At 44.8% G+C, this 18,398-nt stretch overlaps 1 protein-coding gene across 4 annotated transcripts in view; it reads left to right on the top strand.

Annotated features, from left to right (window-relative positions):
* The first annotated feature begins 135 nt into the window (after positions 1 to 135).
* UBR3 (ubiquitin protein ligase E3 component n-recognin 3) overlaps positions 136 to 18,398 on the top strand; it is a 212,564-nt gene continuing 194,301 nt past the window's right edge. For all 4 annotated transcript variants that reach the window (XM_037912164.2, XM_037912165.2, XM_037912166.2 and 1 more), the window contains exon 1: positions 136 to 575. In XM_037912164.2, coding sequence (XP_037768092.1) covers positions 136 to 575 — 440 coding nt within the window. The remainder of the gene's footprint in view (positions 576 to 18,398) is intronic.

Consider the following 18,398-nt stretch of genomic DNA (forward strand, 5'->3'; position numbering starts at 1 on the left):
GCACGGTGCCGGCTCCCAGGCTATCGCGAGAGAGGCGCCGCTAGGAGGGGAGAGAGGGCGGGGGTCGGAAGCCCCAGAGCCGGGAGCCCGGCGCAGCCGTAGCGGCTTCGGCGTCCCGGGTTCCCAGTCCTCATCATGGCGGGGGCCGGTGCGAGCGGCCGGGAGAAGCGGGCCACGGCGGCGCGGCTGAAGGCGGCCCTGAGCGACGGCGGGGAGAGCGGGGCGGCGGCGGAGCTGCAGGCGTTGCTGGAGCGGGCGCTGGCCCCGGCCCCGGGCGGCGGGGAGGCGGCGGCCGAGGCGCTGGAGTGGTGCCGCTGCCTGCTGTCGGGCGGGGAGCCCTGGGAGGGCTTCGTGCAGGCGGTGCGGGCCTACGACCCGGCCACGCTCTGCGGCCTGGTCTGGACGGCCAACTTCGTGGCCTATCGCTGCCGGACGTGCGGCATCTCGCCCTGCATGAGCCTGTGCGCCGAGTGCTTCCACCAGGGCGAGCACGCCGGGCACGACTACAACATGTTCCGGAGCCAGGCAGGGGGCGCCTGCGACTGCGGCGACGGCAACGTCATGCGGGAGGCCGGGTGAGCCCCGGGGGGCGACCTGGCTGGGAGGGGAGTGGGCCGGGGGCGACGGGGCCTGTGGCTGGAGGCTGAGGGCTGGCACCTGCAGTTGCTGCCCTAGTGGGTGGGCCTAGGACTGCAGGTGCGTCGTTAGCCGGCTCCCAAGGGAAGAGGTGGCACAGCGGGTGGGAGTCGCTTTTTTGGGGGGAGGGTCAGGCGGGTGCAGTGATGTGCTGCTAGTATTTAAACGGAGGGCTCAGGCAGAAGTGTCGTCCGTTAGCTTGTGATGGGCTCCGTGACCAAGGTGCCTGTGCCGCAAAGGGGAGGCCAGAGAACTGTGGGAATGTATTCATCTGTTTCCCCCTTTAAACCAAAATCCTTTCTCACGCCCCGGGAGGTAGGGAGTGTGTGGAAAGTAACCACGAAAATGGCTTTGTGGGTTCCACACTGACTGTGTATCTATGAATCCGTGTCAAATGTACTCTGTGCACAAGTAAAAAGGTGCATTTTTTAACAACATTGTCAGCCCTGCAAAATTGATCAGAGAGTCAAGCGGGGTTGTTTTCTTCTCATGCCCCGTGCCATCATCAGCAATATGGGTTTTGCAGGCTAAATTCTTCCTCCAGTGGCAACGAGTGCACAATTATACAGGGACAGTTGTACAAACCCATTGCTTTCTGGTCTTGCTCAGGTGTAACTGTTACTGTACATGGAAGTTAGTAATGAGTCTGATAATGCACAAAAAGAAAGAAAATTCAGCTCCATGTTAGCTGTGTTCATTGAACAGAACCAAACAAGACAAAAAATGTCAAAATATTTTGTCAGTATGTATGATGAAATACACAGAGATCAGCTAAGAGTGCCATTTTGACATACTTTATTCTGAGATTATTTTACCCTTCAATTTGAATGCTGTTCATAACTTTTAAATCCTGGAGTCACTACCCTTATGTGAGTGGTGCGTGATTCACGGAACCCGGCTCGGCTCCAAGAAAAGTGAGTAGACTGTCAAGGATCCTTTTTACTTTAACTAATGTGATTCAAGTTATAGTGTTGACCAGGCCTGGGTATACAATCAGGGGCGGCTCTACCAATTTTGCGGCCCGAAGCAGTCGCCGCCTAATTGCCGCTGCCGCCATAGCTTGGATAGCTGGTGCCTGTATACAATTATAAAAAGGGGAACGAGGTATGCCTTGTCAGAAAAGAAAGCAATCAGCCAAGTAGTAGTCAGACAATGGCTAATTTATAGGTATGTCTTGATTATTGAGGAGATGAAAAAGATGGTAGTGGGGAAAGCATAATTAGAGGAAAAAAGTAAACAGCAATAACACTGCTTTTGGTTACTTAAATACAGAATGTGGACTGGCTGACTTCCAAAAGAATACCAATTGTTTAACCACCTTACTCAGAGTAAATACTAGGTAGATAGTATTCAACAATGTTATCAAAACAGTCATCCAGTCCCTTTCTATACAATTTTCAGACATGGCATCTGACAATAACTTATAGGAATGCAAGGAATGTTGTAGCCACTTTCGAATGAACTCTCACCGAAAAATGATAGAAGACAAAAACACCATATCACCCTAGGATGAACACGTTGCACAAAGGACTCTGCAGTCACTCCTGTCTGACCTCACAGTCCTCGTCCTCACATGAAACCTGCACAACGCCTTTAAAAGGAAAGCCTGGGAACTCTGTTAGACGCCAAAAATCATGGACTTAGTAAAGACAATGGATTTATGGTTCATTACAACAGTCTGTAGCCCTCTAACCTTCCTTTTTCCTGTGACTGTAGAGGTGTTACAACTGCCCACTTCACCTTGAATGGTCTCTTGCAACATTATGTTAACTCCTTACTTGTTCTACCTTGAGTTTTAGCTGTGACACTCTGAGTACCTTTCCCAGACCTGAAGAAAAGCTCTGAATAAGCCCAAAAACATGTCTCTTTCATCAACAGAAGTTGATCCAATAAAAGATATTACCTCACCCACATTGTCTCAGGAATGTAAGGAAACGTTAAAAGTTTCCCTTTCTCTGTTTTACGTCTTTATTCCTTTTTATTTAAATAAATTCATCAAAATCTGTGGTGGGCAGCATGCGGGCAGCATGTGGCCCATCGGGGTAATCCACTGGTGGGCCGTGAGACAGTTTGTTTACACTGACCGTGTGCAGGCACGGCCTCTTGCAGCTCCCAGTGGCCGCGGTTCGGCGCTTCCGGGCAATGGGAGCTGCAGGAAGCGGTGCAGGCTGCAGGGATGTGCTAGCTGCCACTTCCCGCACCTCCCATTGGCTAGGAACGGCGAACTGCAGCCACTGGGAGCTGCGAGGGGCCATGCCTGCGGACGGTCAATGTCAGCAAAATGTCTCGTGGTCTGCAATCAGATTATCCTGATGGGCTGCAGGTTGCCCACCACTGATCTAACTAATTTTGTTCCTCTATTTCCTTTCTTTCTGCATTCCAGTTTAGGGTTTTTTCTTATCCTGCCGTTTTTGATTTTTTGTTTTTGTTTTTAAGTTGTTTCCTGACTCATTATTTTCCTATAATGATCTCCATTCACCTGCTCTATAACCTACAACTTTACTCAATAGTCTCTGCCTCTCTTATCATTTCTCTTTTGCTGCTCTTCTAGCCTGTCTCTTTCATCCCTCATTTTTTCCTTCTCCTGTTTTCTGTGAGCCCCTCCTGCTCTTCAGTTCCCATCAATCAGATGGGATGTCTCTCTTGCCTTGCCGTGATCTTAATTGAAGTATTAAAACCATGAGGTCAGTGGTCCAGCTGTTTTCTTGAGGCAGTCAGCTATCTCTGCTGTTGGTGTCTCCAGTCTTCCTCTTCTGAGGCACTAAGGTGAGAGCACAAGTAACAGCTCCCCTTGGTAATGGGAGGCCAGAGAAAGAGAAGACTTGAATGGCATACCAATCAACAGTCCGTTTGTGACAGACACAGGGCAGGATTTTAGTGGGACATGGCCAAATTGAAAAACACATTTTCAGAATAGTTCTAAAGCAGTTTTTGGGTCAGTAACTTCTCCTAAATTTCAGTTTTTATAATCAGTTTCCTATTTTAAAACTAATTCTCACCTGTGGGGAAATTGGTTTTATAAAGAAGAAAGAAGATTGTTGTTAAATCCACAAAGTAACCACATTAAAAATATATATAACATTTCTCACCTAATTTTTCAGTTATAGCAATCTAAGGTGTTATCTATAATATTAGTTGATAGAAATAATAAAATGTAGACAAATGGGAAGGGGAAAGATGGATTGAGCTGTCATTGGTGGGATAGGAGTAGGAACGATTGAAATTGTTGTGTGGGGCAGATCCCATTCTATGGGTATGGTCATTCCAGATAAAGCAATACAGTAGAACCTCAAAGTTACGAACACCAGAGTTATGAACCGACCAGTCAACCACACACCTCATTTGGAACTGGAAGTACACAATCAGACAACAGCAGAGATACATTCACACAAAAGCAAATGCAGTACAGAACTGTGTTAAATGTAAACTACTAAAAAAAAAAGGATTTTTTTCTTCTCCATAATAAAGTTTCAAAGCTATATTAAGTCAATATTCAGTTGTAAACTTTTGAAAGAACAACCATAACATTTTGTTCAGAGTTACAAACAACCTGCATTCCTGAGGTGTTTGTAATTCTGAGGTTCTACTGTCTTTGTTTTGATTTTTCTTGAAAAGTACAAGAACAATACTGTGAAAGTGAGCTACAAAGTGCATTTTGGTACTTAGAGGTAGCCTGGTCTAAATATAAAATTTTATAAAATTATAAATATAAAATTTTCTCAGCTTAAGTAAAGATAGGATGATAAGCTAGTGCAATTTACTGTACAGGGAAAAGCTAAACCAAAGTAAAACAGGTTTAAACTACTGTCAGAGTATCCACATACTAAGTTCCACTGGTTGAGCTGAATTGGTTTAACGTAGCACTTTTAGTAAAACTGGTACAATTTTGTGTGTATATTAGGTCATTGATACATAAGAAGTGCTGAGGTGTGCAAAGCTAAGATAGGAGCTTTCAACACTTGGATTCATGCAATAGAAGTTGGGTTTCTAGCTTGACGTAAGGTCACTGCAGCCTAGGCTTCTATTAATAGCTGAGAGATTCAAATGTGGAACCTGCTTACAAACTTTGTTTGCCATCTGCTTTGTTCAGATAAAATTTTGTAGTTACTATCCATGAAAGACACAAGTATTGGTATTATGTTCCTCAGTTTTTGTGATTTGATCACCCGTGTTCCGAACTTTTACTCAAGACATATTGACTTAGAAGAATGCTTTCTAATGCAGTCTTAGCTAGGTACATGATGATTTATTTATTGTAGTATAAATCTGTTTAGTTCACCATGTAGTGCACTGTCTCTTTAAGAGGGTTAATGAAAACCCAAAGATAATAGGCTGTGGTGTGGGAAGGGTGTATATAAATGCTTCAGTAAGGCTTGTATTTAAGATTGTAGTCTATTTCTTGCAGCTACAACAATATACAATTTTATAATAGATGTCTGTAAACAAGGAAGCTTGCATCTAGCATATGATGGGGGGGCTAATTTAGCTACAACTAATCAGGAAAGAGATCTTGGAGTCATCGTGGATAGTTCTCTGAAGTCGTCCACACAGTGTGCAGCGGCAGTCAAAAAAGCAAACGGGATGTTAGGAATCATTAAAAAAGGGAAGGAGAATAAGACGGAGGCTATCTTATTGCCCTTATATAAATCCATGGTATGCCCACATCTTGAATACTGCGTACAGATGTGGTCTCCTCATTTAAAAAAAGATATACTGGCATCAGAAAAGGGCAACTAAAATGATTAGGGGTTTGGAATGGGTCCCATATGAGGAGAGATTAAAAAGACTAGGACTTTTCAGCTTGGAAAAGAGGAAACTAAGGGGGGATATGATAGAGGTTTATAAAATCAGGAGTGGTGTGGAGAAAGTGAATAAGGAAAAGTTATTTACTTGTTCCCATAATATAAGAACTAGGGGCCACCAAATGAAATTAATGGGCAGCAGGTTTAAAACAAATAAAAGGAAGTTCTTCACACAGCGCTCAGTCAACCTGTGGAACTCCTTGCCTGATGAGGTTGTGAAGGCTAGGACTATAACAGGGTTTAAAAGAGAACTGGATACATTCATGGAGGTTAAGTCCATTAATGGCCATTAGCCAGGATGGGTAAAGAATGGTGTCCCTAGCCTGTGTTTTTCAGAGGGTGGAGATGGATGGCAGGAGAGAGATCACTTGATCATTCCCTGTTAGAGTCACTCCCTCTGGGGCACCTGACATTGGCCACTGCTGGCAGACAGGATACTGGGCTGGATGGACCTTTGGTCTGACCCAGTATGGCCATTCTTATGTTCTAGCACAGGGGTCGGCAGCCTATGGTACGCGTGCCAAAGACAGCACGAGAGCCAATTTTTAATGTCTGCTTAATGTCTGCTGTCAGTGGGCCGGCAGCCGGGACCCTGGCTGGCAGGAGCCGGCAGACAGAACCCCAGACCGGCAGCGGGCTGAGCCGCTCAGCCCACTGCTGGTCTGGGGTCCCGGCTGCTGGCCCCACTCAGCCCTCTTCCGTCTGGGGTTCTGGCTGTTGGCCCCTTGCCAGCTGGGATCCCGGCCGGAGGCCCGGCTCAGCCCGCTGCCGGCCTAGGTGAACGGAACCCCAGGCCGGCAGCGGGCTGAGCGGGCCAGCGGTGTAAAATCAGCATTTTAATTTAATTTTTAAATGAAGCTTCTTAAACATTTTGAAAACCTTGTTTACATACAACAATAGTTTAGTTATATAATATATATACTTAGAGAGAGAGAGAGATCTTCTAAAAAAGTTAAAATGTATTATTGGCTCGTGAAACCTTAAAGTGAATAAATGAAGACTCGGCACGCCACTTCTAAAAGGTTGCCGACCCCTGTTCTAGCATGACATTTAGGTGCTGGTGTGTGAGTCAAGTAGCTTACTGAGTTTTGAGATGTTACAGAAAATGTTAGGTTAAAATTTATAAATTGCTGTACAAATCTTCCATATCCATGCCATTTTCAGCATTTCTGATCTCCTTTATTACATAATGTTGTCATAGCCACTGCATTTGTAGTTCTGATAATACATCTTGGACTTTAGAAATGATCTATACCAGGATTTGAAAATTTACTTGGACACCTATTTGTGAGAGGATTAACCCTGCTATCTAGAGCAAGATTTCCCAAACTTTTAAGAGCCAGCGTTTTCAGACTAAAATGTTTTATGACCCTCTCTCCTAAGATGTCTAACCATGAGCAAGTGAAATTTCATAATGTATCAGAAATAACTAATGAAGTTTTGAAAAGAAAACTTTAATTATAAAAGATTTACAAGAGTTTAAATACACTCCCAACTAAGTGTTATGGATGAGCCTGTCTTGTTGATGAAAACTGTCCCATCCAAAGTTGAAGTGGCTGGAGTGGGGGAGACTTAGGTCCCTTTCAGTTGACAGGTGACTGGAGGGACTTTGTTTTTATTACTACCACTCAAGAGAATGCTGACTGTTAGATACAAGGATGGAAAATGGAATGAGAGCTTTCAAGGTTTTTGTTACTAAAACTGAGTCCCTCTTCTTCACAGAGCATCACTAAGAACTTACAAGATGTGAGCTATAGAAAGTCAGTTGTGTTTGTTTGCTTGTTTTGTTTTGCAGTTTCCCAGTCAGTTTTGCCAAGTAAACAGCCTCTGACTTACGTGAAGGAAAGCAGTCTCTTTCTGCTTCTCTGGGTCATCGGAAAAATAGTTCTTCAAATGCTGACCTATGAGTTCCTGATAGCTCTTATCTAGGTCTTTTTAAGGCTTGGTCTACGCTGCAGAGTTTGGTCGACGTAAGCTGCCTTACATCGACCTAACTCTGTAAGTGTCTACACTAATATGTAGCTCCCACTGATGTAACTTGTCCACTACCCCGACTTAATAATTCCACCTCCATGAGTGGCGTAGTGCTTGGTAGATGTAGTTAGGTCGATGCAGTGTCAAGGTAGACACTGCCTTACTTACATTGACTGTTGCTGCCTTTCAGTTTGAAGATATTCTACATTTTCCCATTACTTTTGAGAAGAAGAACTTCTAAGTTTTTTTGATGACTGTTTCTATTCTGACATGTATGGATAGAAAACTCACATTGTGCTCCTGAAGAGAAGAATTCAACTCATTTTGATCCCAAAGATGAGCAAGGTGAATTATTGAGCGTGTAAGTGAGATCATTCAGGAAAACTTGCTTTTCTGCCCTTAATTCTAAGAATAGCTAGCACTTTACCTTATGAAAGTCACCTCACTTAGGCATGAAAGAGGAGTTGCTGGTGAATAACACACAAAGAAAATTTTGCTATCTGCATTCTGGTCACTTTTCTCATTTGGTTATCTGACAAGAAAATATATCTGAGACCACCACCTAAGAATGTGGGTGTTTTCTCAAGTTAATTGAAATATTATTGCTGCTGTGATTGTCTACAGGCAATTTTCATATTTTGCTTATGTTTTTTTTGGACTTGTGCCAGGATTTCTCACTTCTGTTATCTTGTTTCACTGTGTTTGACCTGTACTTGGTCAGACATTTCATTTTGCTCTTGTTTAATTATAGGCAGGGGCTGGTAGCATTAAATATTATTGACGTTGCCTGACACTTTCCATGATAAGACCCTGTTTTCAGTTCCTTATAACATTGGCAAATTTTAACTGTTAAGGCTGAAATTTTCTATCCTCGATTTCTGTCTCAGGCTGAATATTTTTTGGAAAATTTCAGCCAAAGTGTTTGAACTGTTTCTGAGATTGAAGCTAAGGAAAACAAAGTTGTTCATGGAATCGTAGAGGATTAGGGTTGGAAGAGACCTCAGAAGGTCATCTAGTTCAACCTGCTGCTCAAAGCAGGAACAACCCCAACTAAATCATCCCAGCCATGGCTTTGTGAAGCCGGGCCTTAAAAAACTCTAAGGATGGTGATTCCACCACCTCCCTAGGTAACTGGCCAATGGGAGCTGTGGGGGTGGCATTTGCAGGTGCGGGCAGCGCACGGAGGCATGCTGTCTCCCTTCCCCCAGGGGCACATACAGATGTGCCAGCAGCTGGCTGCTTCTGGGAGCGGTGTGGGGCCACGGCAGGCAGGCAAGCAGCCTGCCTGAGCCCTGCTGCGCTGCCAGCCAGGAGCCACCTGTGGTAAATGCCTCCTGGCCAGAGCCTACACCTTACAACCCTTCCTGCACCCCTGGCCCAGGTCAGAATCCCCTCCTGCACCCAAACTCCGTCCAAGACCCGTCACCCCCTCCTGCACTTCAACCTCCTGCCCCAGGTCAGAATCCCCTCCTGCACCAAACTCCCTCCCAGAGCTTGCACCCCCTCACCCTCTCCTGCACTCCAACACTCTGCCCCAGCCTGGAGCCCCCTCCTGCACCCAAACTCCCTCACAGAAAGAAACTAATATAACAGCTGTTCTAAGATAAGAAGTAGGCTATTTTGAATTAACTTAACTATATTCTACATGTTTTAAGATTGAAATGTAACCACAGAACAGTTTTATGTTAATAGGCAAGATTAGTATAGCATTAATAGCCACATAAGAATGGCCATACTGGGTCAGACCAAAGGTCCATCCAGCCCAGTATCCTGTCTATTGACAGTGACCAATGCCAGGTGCCCCAGAGGGAGTGAACCTAACAGGTAATGATCAAGTGATCTCTCTCGTGCCATCCATCTTCACCGTCTGACAAACAGAGGCTAGTTTTTCCTGATGTCCAAGTTAACCCCCCCTTGCTGCAATTTCAGCCCATTTCTTCTTGTTCTATCCTCAGAGGTTGAGAACTTTTTTTCCCCTTCCTCCTTGTAATAAACCTTTTATGTACTTGAAACTGTTATCAAGTCCCCCTTCAGTCTTCTCCAGACTAAACAAACCCAGTTTTTTCAATCTTCTCTCATAGGTCATGTTTTCTAGACCTTTAATCATTTTTGTTGTTCTTCAGTGGACTTTCTCCAATTTGTCCACATCTTTCCTGAAATATGGTGCCCAGAATTGGACACTGTACTCCAGTTGAGGCCTAATCAGCGTGGAGTAGAGTGGAAGAACTACTCCTTGTCTTGCTTACTACGCTTCTGCTACTACATCCCAAAATGATGATTGCCTTTTTTTTTTTTTTTTTTTTTGCAACAGTGTTACACTGTTGACTCATATTTAGCTTGTGATACACTATCCCTTTCTGCAGTACTCCTTCCGAGGCAATCGTTTCCCATTTTATATGTGTTCAACTGATTATTCCTTCTTAAGTGGAATACTTGTATTTATCTTTATTGAATTTCATCCTGTTTACTTCAGACCATTTCTCCAGTTTGTCCAGATCATTTTGAATTTTAATACTATTCTCCAAAGCACGTGCAACTCCTCCCAGCTTGGTGTAGTCTGCAAACTTATAAGTGTACTTTCTATGACATTATCTAAATCATTGATAAAGATATTGAACAGAGCGGACCCAGAACTGATTCCTGTGGGACCCCACTAGTATGTGCTTCCAGTTTGATTGTGAACCACGGATAACTACTCTCTGAAACCTGTCTCTGAGAATGGTTTTCCAACCAATTATGCACCCACCTTATAGTAGCTCCATCTGAGTTGTATTTCCCCAGTTTGTTTATGAGAAGGTCATGCTAGATAGTATCTAAAGCCTTACTGAAGTCAAGATAATACCATATCTACTGCTTCCCCCCACCCCCCATCCACAAGGCTTGTTATCCTGTCAAAGAAAGCTATTAGGTTGCTTTGACATGATTTGTTTTTGACAAATCCATGCTGACTGTTACTTATCAGCTTATTATCTTTTAGGTATTTGAAAATTGATTGCTTAATTATTTAGTCCATTATCTTTCCAGGTATTGAAGTTAAGCTCACTGGTTTATAATTTTATAGGTTGTCCTCATTCCCCTTATTATAGATTGGCACTATGTTTGCCCTTTTCCAAGCGTCTGGAATCTTTCTCATCTTCCATGACTTTTTGAATAATCGCGAATGGCTCAGATATCTCCTCAGTCAGCTCCTTGAGTATTTTAGGATGTATTTCATCAGGCCTTGGTGACTTGAAGACATCTAACTTGTCTAAGGCTATGTCTACACTAGAGCCCTTACAGTGCATTAACTGTGCTGCTGCAGCTGCACCGTTTTGAGGCCTCCCATGTAGCTGCTCTATGCTGATGGGAGAGAGCTCTCCCGTCAGCATAATTAAACCAGTCCCAACGAGTGTTGAATTCTCTTCAGGGGCACAGTATGAGTTTTCTATCCATGCATGACAGGGTAGAAACAGCCATTTAAAAAAAAAACAACCTTGAATTTAGTCTTCTCAAAAGTAATGGGGAAAATTTAGAATAGCTTCAAATTGTTTCTAACTTTGGGGCAAATGAAGAACATAAAAATGGCCACACTGGGTCAGACCAGTGGGCCATCTAGCCCAGTATGTTGCCTTCCGATGCTGGCCAATGCCAGATGCTTCAGAGGGATTGAACAGAAAAGGCCAATTATCAAGTGATCGATCCCTTGTCATCCACTCCCAGCTTGTGCAGTTAGATGCTTAGGACATCCAGAGCATGGGGTTGCATCCCTGATCGTCTTGGCTAATAATCACTGATGGACCTTGTGGCACTAGGACCCCATATTCTTCATAGAGATATTATGATATGATTATGGCATAACTATGATGTATTTTATATAAGAACGGGCATGTGACATATCATTGGAAAGGTTAAAATTTACTGAATATGATTATCCTATTTGTATGCATGTATCATTTTTGTATCTGAAGTTAGGAATATTGTCTATGCATCAATTACAAATGTGTTTTACACCTGAGGAACGCCCACTAGACAGAATGCAATCAGTCTAGATGGCTGTTTGGGAGGGGTCATTAGGTCTTTGAAGATGCTAATCTCCCACCAGGTAGCCTTCCTGGGAAGCCTTCCTGGGGATGTTGCAAACAGCCTCTGAGCGCAGGTCTTCACTAGCAATGTGGCTCGTGTAGGTGTGGCATAGTGCTGGGAGAGAGCTCTCTCGGCGCTCTAAAAAACCCACCTCCACGAGGGGAATAGCTACACTGGCACTTTACAGGGCTGAAACTTGCAGCGCTCGGGAGGGGGTGTGTGTGTTTTTTCACTCCTCTGAGTGAGAAAGTTTTAGCACTGTAAAGTGCCAGTATAGACAAGCCCTGAGATATGGCTGCAGGGATATGTGACCAAGTCACCTGGTACTGGTACTGGTCTCTATGATAATACTAGTGTTTTTCCAGTGACTGGGGGTGGGAATCAAACTGGGAGACAAAGGATTCCCACCATATGAAAAAACGAAGGCAGGAGAGTGACATCATTGTGATTCGTTCTTCACTGACTCTCCGCCCAACAAGGAAGACTGCTGGAAACACCTGAAAAACAAAAGGACTGAACTAGGGGGAAGGACTGAATCCGGGCTAGAGGGTTGTCTAGCCTGTGAATGGAATATCTGGAGTTTTAAGTTGCAAGCAAGTGCAGTTTGCCTTCAAGACTCTCCGCAAACTGCCTAGAACAACATTTAGGGTGAGAATTTGCTGCTCATATCCAATTTTGTTTTTATTTTATTTGATAGGTAATCTGCTTTGGTCTGTTTGCTATCCCTTATACTCACTTAGATTTTATCTTTTGTAGTTAATACATTTTTATTTTTTTTTTGTCTAAAGCCAGTGTGTGTAGAAATCATAATGTGGGGCAAAAAGCTGTGTATATCCCTCTCCACATTGAGGGAGAGGGCAAATTTCATGAGCTTACACTGTACAGTTCTCTGAGCAGTGCAAGACGGTACAATTTTGGGTTTACCCTCTAGAGCAGGGGCGGGCAAACTTTTTGGCCTAAGGGCCACATTGGGTTTCCAAAATTGTATGAAAGGCCGGTTAGGGGAGGCTGTGTCTCCCCAAACAGCCAGGCGTGGGCCGGACCCCGCCTCATATCTGACCTCCCCACTTCTCACCCCCTGATGGCTCCCCTGGGACTCTTGCCCCATCCAGCCCCCGCTGTTCCCTGTCCTCTGAGGGCCCTCGCGGGACTCCTGCCCCATCCACCACTCCCTGTCCCCGACTGCTCCCTGCTGCCCTATCCAACCCCTCCTCTCATTCCTGACTGTCCCCCCTCCCCCGGGACCCCTGCCCTATCCAGTCCCCGCCCTCTGACCGCCCCGACCCCTATTCACACCCCTGACCACTGCCCCCGAACTCTCCTGCCCTCTATTCAACCCCCCCACCCCCTTACCGCACTGCCTGGAGCACCAGTGGCTGGCGGCACTACAGCCGCGTTGCCCAGAGCACCAGGTCAGGCCGCAGCTCTGCAACTGTGCTGCCTGGCCGCCTAGAGCATTGCGCTGGCGGCACGGTGCGCTGCAGGGGAGAGGGGGACAGCAGGGGAGGAGCTGGGAGCTCAGGGGCCGGGTAGGAGCGTCCCGTGGGCTGGATGTGGCCCGCGGACCGTAGTTTGCCCACCTCTGCTCTACAGGGGAGTGTGCACTTGAGTACTGGGCAATTCCCATGCAGAGCTGGTTTCAGTGTCTGTGTTTCTGCCGCTGGGTGCGTCCCTACCTGTGTGCTGGTGAAAGCGTGAGACTGGGAGCATGTCTGCTGCTTGTGTCAGCATTACAGGGTGAAAGAGAGCCCAGGCTGGTGAGTCAGGCAGGTTCAGTGGTACCCTAGTTCCAAGTGGCAGCCTGAAGGGGAGGAACCCATCACAGACCAATCCTCCATTAACTTATCTAATTTAAATTTAAATTTAACTTATCTAATTTAAATTTTTTGAACCCAGCTATACTTTTGGCCTTCAAAACATCCCCTGGCAATGAGTTCCACAGGTTGATTGTGCGTTATGTGAAGTAGTACTCCCTTTCGTTTTAAACCTGCTTCTTATTAAGTTCATTGGGTGACTCCTGGTTCTTGTGTTATGCAAAGGAGTAAATAACAAATCCTTATTCACTTTCTCCACACCATTCATGATTGTGTAGACCTCTATCATGTCCCATCTTTATAGTCTTTTCCAAGCTGAACAATCTCAGTTTTTTAAATCATTCCTCATCATTTTTGTTGCCCTTCTCTGTACCTTTTCCAAATTTAATAATTTTTTAAATGGGGTGACCAGAACTGGATGCAGTATTCAAGGTGTGGGTGTACCATGGAGTGTTATATGGTCATTATGATATTTACTGTCTTATTATCTATCCGTTTCCTAATGGTTCCTACATGGTTAGCTTTTTTGACTGCTGCTGCACATTGAGTACATGTTTTCAGAGAACTATCCATGAGATAATGCTATATAATACTTAGTCCTGCCAGGAGTGCTGGGGACTGGATGATGTGACTTCCTGTGGTCCCTTCCAGTCCTATGATTCTATGAGACTGCCAATATCTTTTTCTTAAGTGTAACAGATAATTTAGACCCCATCATTTTGTGTATATATACTTGGGATTGTGTTTTCCCGTGTGCATTACTTTGCATTTGTCAACACTGAATTTCATCTGCCATTTTGGTTTCCAGTTGATCTCACAAAACTGAGCCCTTTTAACTCTTTGCAATCTGCTGTGGACTTAACTATCTTGAGTAATTTTATATCATCGACAAACTTTTCCACCTGACTTTTTGCCCCCTTTTCCAGACCATTTATGAATATTTTGAGCAGCGTTTGTCCCAGTACAGCTCTCTGGGGGACACCACTATTCACCTCTCTCCATTGTGAAAACTGTCCATTTATTCTTACTGTTTGTTTCCTGTCTTTTAATGTGTTACTGATCCATGAGGTGACCTTCCCTCTTATCCCATGACTGCTTACTTTGCTTAAGAGCCTTTGGTGAGGGACCTTGTCAAAGGCATTCTGAAAGTCCAAGTACACTATATCCATTGGCTCACCTTTGTCCACATGCTTGTTGACACACTAAAAGAATTCTAATAGATCAGTGAGGCATGACTTCTCTTTACAAAAGTTGTGTTGACTCTCCCCCAACAAATCGTGTTCATCTTTATGTCTGATAATTCTATTCTTTACTATAGTTTCAATCAATTTGAATTTAGGCTTACCTGCCCATAATTGCCAAGATCGCTTCTGGAGCCTTTTAAAAAAATTGGCGTTATAGCTATCCTCCCGTCATCTGGTACAGAGGCTGATTTATGTGATAGGTTACCTACCACAGTTAGTAGTTCTGCAATTTCATATTTAAGTTCCTTCAGAACTTTTGACTGACAGCTGAGTGTTGCTCTGCTTGATCTCACTCACTCTGGCCCCAGCCTGTCTTGTTGTTGTTGTCCAACAGACAGAAAACCTGACATGTTTATTTGCCCAGTTAGCTCTTTTATTTGTCCCAGGCTTTTGGGCAGTAGGATTTTCCAAATCTGAACCAATGTCATATATAAATGCAAAAATTTGAGAATTCACTGGATGTCCTTTAATGAATTGTCATTACTTTAACATCTCATAAAATACTTGTCTGAGAATTGTTAGCATTTTTTAGCAAGTATTTTGCTATGTATGAAACAATGGAAACTAGGGCCAGTGTTCTTATCTGTCATTGCCTTGGCAATATCTAAGCAGATTGCATTACACCACTCCCATTGAAAATGAAAATCTTGATCCTCTTGAAATATAAGAATTCTCTTACTGTGATTCCTGATATAGCTTTATCAAAGAACAAGCCTTCTTCAATAGAACCATCATAAACATGCTTCACAAATTATAGAAGCTGTGCTGGACGACATATCAAGCTGAATTGCTAAATGTTCACTTTTCCTGCATTTTGAAAGTAGCTGCTCTGACTTCCTCAGTCATGTCACTGATACGTTGCAAAACGATGTTATTTGTCAGAATCACTGTTTTCAACTTGGTAGTTGATTTAGGCTTTGTATTCCTTGAAACTGTAATGAATTGGGAAGGACAAGATTTTCTGTAGAGGTGTGCACTTTTCATGATTGTGCAATTTGCAGAAATACCGTCTACCTTATAACATCTTTGAAGGCCGTTTATCTGTATGTTGTCAGTTTGAATAATCCAAATCATGTTGATTTCATTTTTTTTTAAGGTTTTGAGTCCCTCCCCTCTGCAATTTTGTTTCCCCTGGGGAAATGACAGTTGTAAACAGTGACCAAACAGCTTTCTTCAAGCAAAGTATTATTGATTAGAACAAACGCATTTTAGAGAAAATGTATCTTAAAAACCATAAAATATGCTACATGCAAGTCTCTCTTACAAAGTGCTTAACCATCTTTCATGTGGGGATCCTAGTAGGATTAGCTCTAGATCAGAGGTGGGCAAACTACGGCCCGCGGGACTGTCTTGCCCGGCCCCTGAACTCCTGGCCCAGGAGGCTAGCCCCCGGCCCTTCCACACTGTCCCCCCTCTCCTGCAGCCATGCCGCAGCACGGGCAGCACTCTGGGTGGCGGGGCTGCCTGCTCACGCAGGGCAGTGCGGCATTGTGTCTGGCTCCAGCCAGGCAGCGCGGTGGCCAGACATGCTGCTCTGAGCGGCATGGTAAGGGGGCCGGGGGGTTGGATAAGGGGCAGGGGGTCCCAGGGGGCAGTCAGGGGACAGGGGGCGGTTGGATGGGGAGGAGGTTTGGGGGGGTTCAGTCAGGGGAGGGGAGCGGGTGCGGGGGTTAGATAGGGGATGGGGTCCCGAGAGGGGGTGGTGCGGGGACAAGGACCGGGGCGGGGGTTGGATGGGTCGAGGGTTCTGAGGGGGGCAGTCGGGGTGGGAAGTGGTAGGGGGCGGGGGCCAGGCTGTTTGGGGAGGCACAGCCTTCCCTACCTGGCCCTCCATATAGTTTTGCACCTCAGTGTGGCCCTCAGGCCAAAAAGTTTGCCCACCCCTGCTCTAGATTCTTACTCAGAGCTTCTGTGTCCACTTGTCACCCTATCAGAGCTCACTGACACGCTCTGGATGGTCCTTAGTGACTCTCCCCCTCCCTCCCATATTTTGTAGAGATCAAGAGACTTTTAAATTCTTTATAGCCCTCTAGCTTCTCACTCTGCCAAAACAACTGTGTCACTTCAGCCTCGGGCCTGGAAGGATGCCACTGTCTTTAAAATGTGTGCTTGGGTGTTCTAATCTGGAAAACCATTGTGTTGCCTTCCTGTAAAGATCCCATTGAATTTGTGCATTATAGGTGTATAATAAACATTGTTACCCCCAATATTTAATAACTTCCTGTTGGAATTAATAATATTTGAAATTATTGATATAGGAAACCACCAAACACAAGTTTAATAATAAATTCCTTTATTAAATCCAAGGACCAAATGGTGTTTATACAATTGCTCTAAACATGTCTAGCATCCTAAAAATAAGCACTCACTACATCCGATACAGTAACAAAACATTTATTAGTATTTGATCAAGATACAAGCCAAACCCAGGGTACTTAGACCTATATTGATCAGCTCCAACGTGGTCAGGAAGGTAATAGCAATGAACCCTTTAAGAGTTTACTTTTTATACCCTTTAACGAACAAATGATAACATTGCCAATTACTTGAGCTAAAAACCAGCTTGAGACAGTATGCTCTTATTTCCAGTTTTAATCCAGATAAGATTTACAACCTCCTCTTTTCCCAGTCTTTCCTCTCCTACTTCTTGCTGACCAACAGTGTTTTCCATTGCACCTGGGTTCAAATAGGCTTTAATGCTAGTGTGTAGGTTAAGAAAGGTCTTGTTGACTCATTTTAAGACGGATTCTCTTAGTAGTGACTGCAGATGGTTTTAAATAAAACAATCAGTCAGAGGCCTTTAAACTTCCCCTTATCTCATTAGTTATTCTTTGAACCAGACATCCTCCTTACTTCATTTCTTCTGGCCTAATAACTCATTATTTTCAAGGCCTTTCCTTTCAACACCTATATACAGTAAAAGCTTTTTTATGTGGCATGTTGGGGGAATGGGGGGCTGGAGGGGGGATCCGGTAAGTGACAAATTCCGGTTAACTAAGAGGGAAGGGAGTTCGGATGCAAGAGGAGGTGCAGGGCTGGGGATTGGGGCACGGGAGGGGGTGTGGGATCTGGGAGGGAGTTTGGGTGTGGGAGGGGGCTTGGGGCAGGGGTTGGGGAGGTGTGGCAGGCAGCTCTGTGTGGTGTTCCCGTCCTGCCCCGAGCCCTGGCTCCACAGCTCCTGCAGGTGGAGGCAGCCGCATCTTCGAATAGGAGCAGCAGGGACAAGTTGCCGCTTGTGGGGAGCTGCCCAAGGTGAGCGCTGCCTGGATCCGGCACCCTGCACCCCCTCCTGTGCCACAACCCCGCACTCCCTCCAGAGCCCGCACCCCCTCCCACACTCTGAACCCCTTGTGGCCGTTCCTCCACCTAGGAGCAGCAGGGACATGTCACCGCTTCTGGGGAGCCACGCAAAGCCAGATAAGGAGCCTGCTGGCCCCGTTCCAACCAGACTATAAACCGGAGTTTCTATGAAGATTAGAAATGCCGGTTTATAGAGCTTTCTGGTTGGTACAAGGATGGATAATACAGCTTTTACTGTATTTCCTTAATCAAACTTAAAATAACTCATATTCTTTAATTTCATATTTGTCTTACACTTCCCCTTGTTGAACAGGTCACATACAGCGTTCATAACATTATTACATACCAGCTCCACATTTATCAGAGTACTTAATACATGTATTTAATGAAGCTGATACTATTTTTATATAAAGAAAATCCAGGCATACACACACCAATACAGGTATTCTACTGTTTTAGTTGGAGAGTCTGTAGCAGGGTGCTGCACGTGCTCTCATCATGTACTAGCCTAGGTTGAAATGCTAGCTGGGATTTTCAGGTTCCAAAAATGTGGTGGCCTTAAAGTG

Source organism: Chelonia mydas, chromosome 11, assembly GCF_015237465.2.
Source record: "Chelonia mydas isolate rCheMyd1 chromosome 11, rCheMyd1.pri.v2, whole genome shotgun sequence".
In the NCBI taxonomy this organism is placed as follows: Eukaryota; Metazoa; Chordata; order Testudines; family Cheloniidae; genus Chelonia; species Chelonia mydas.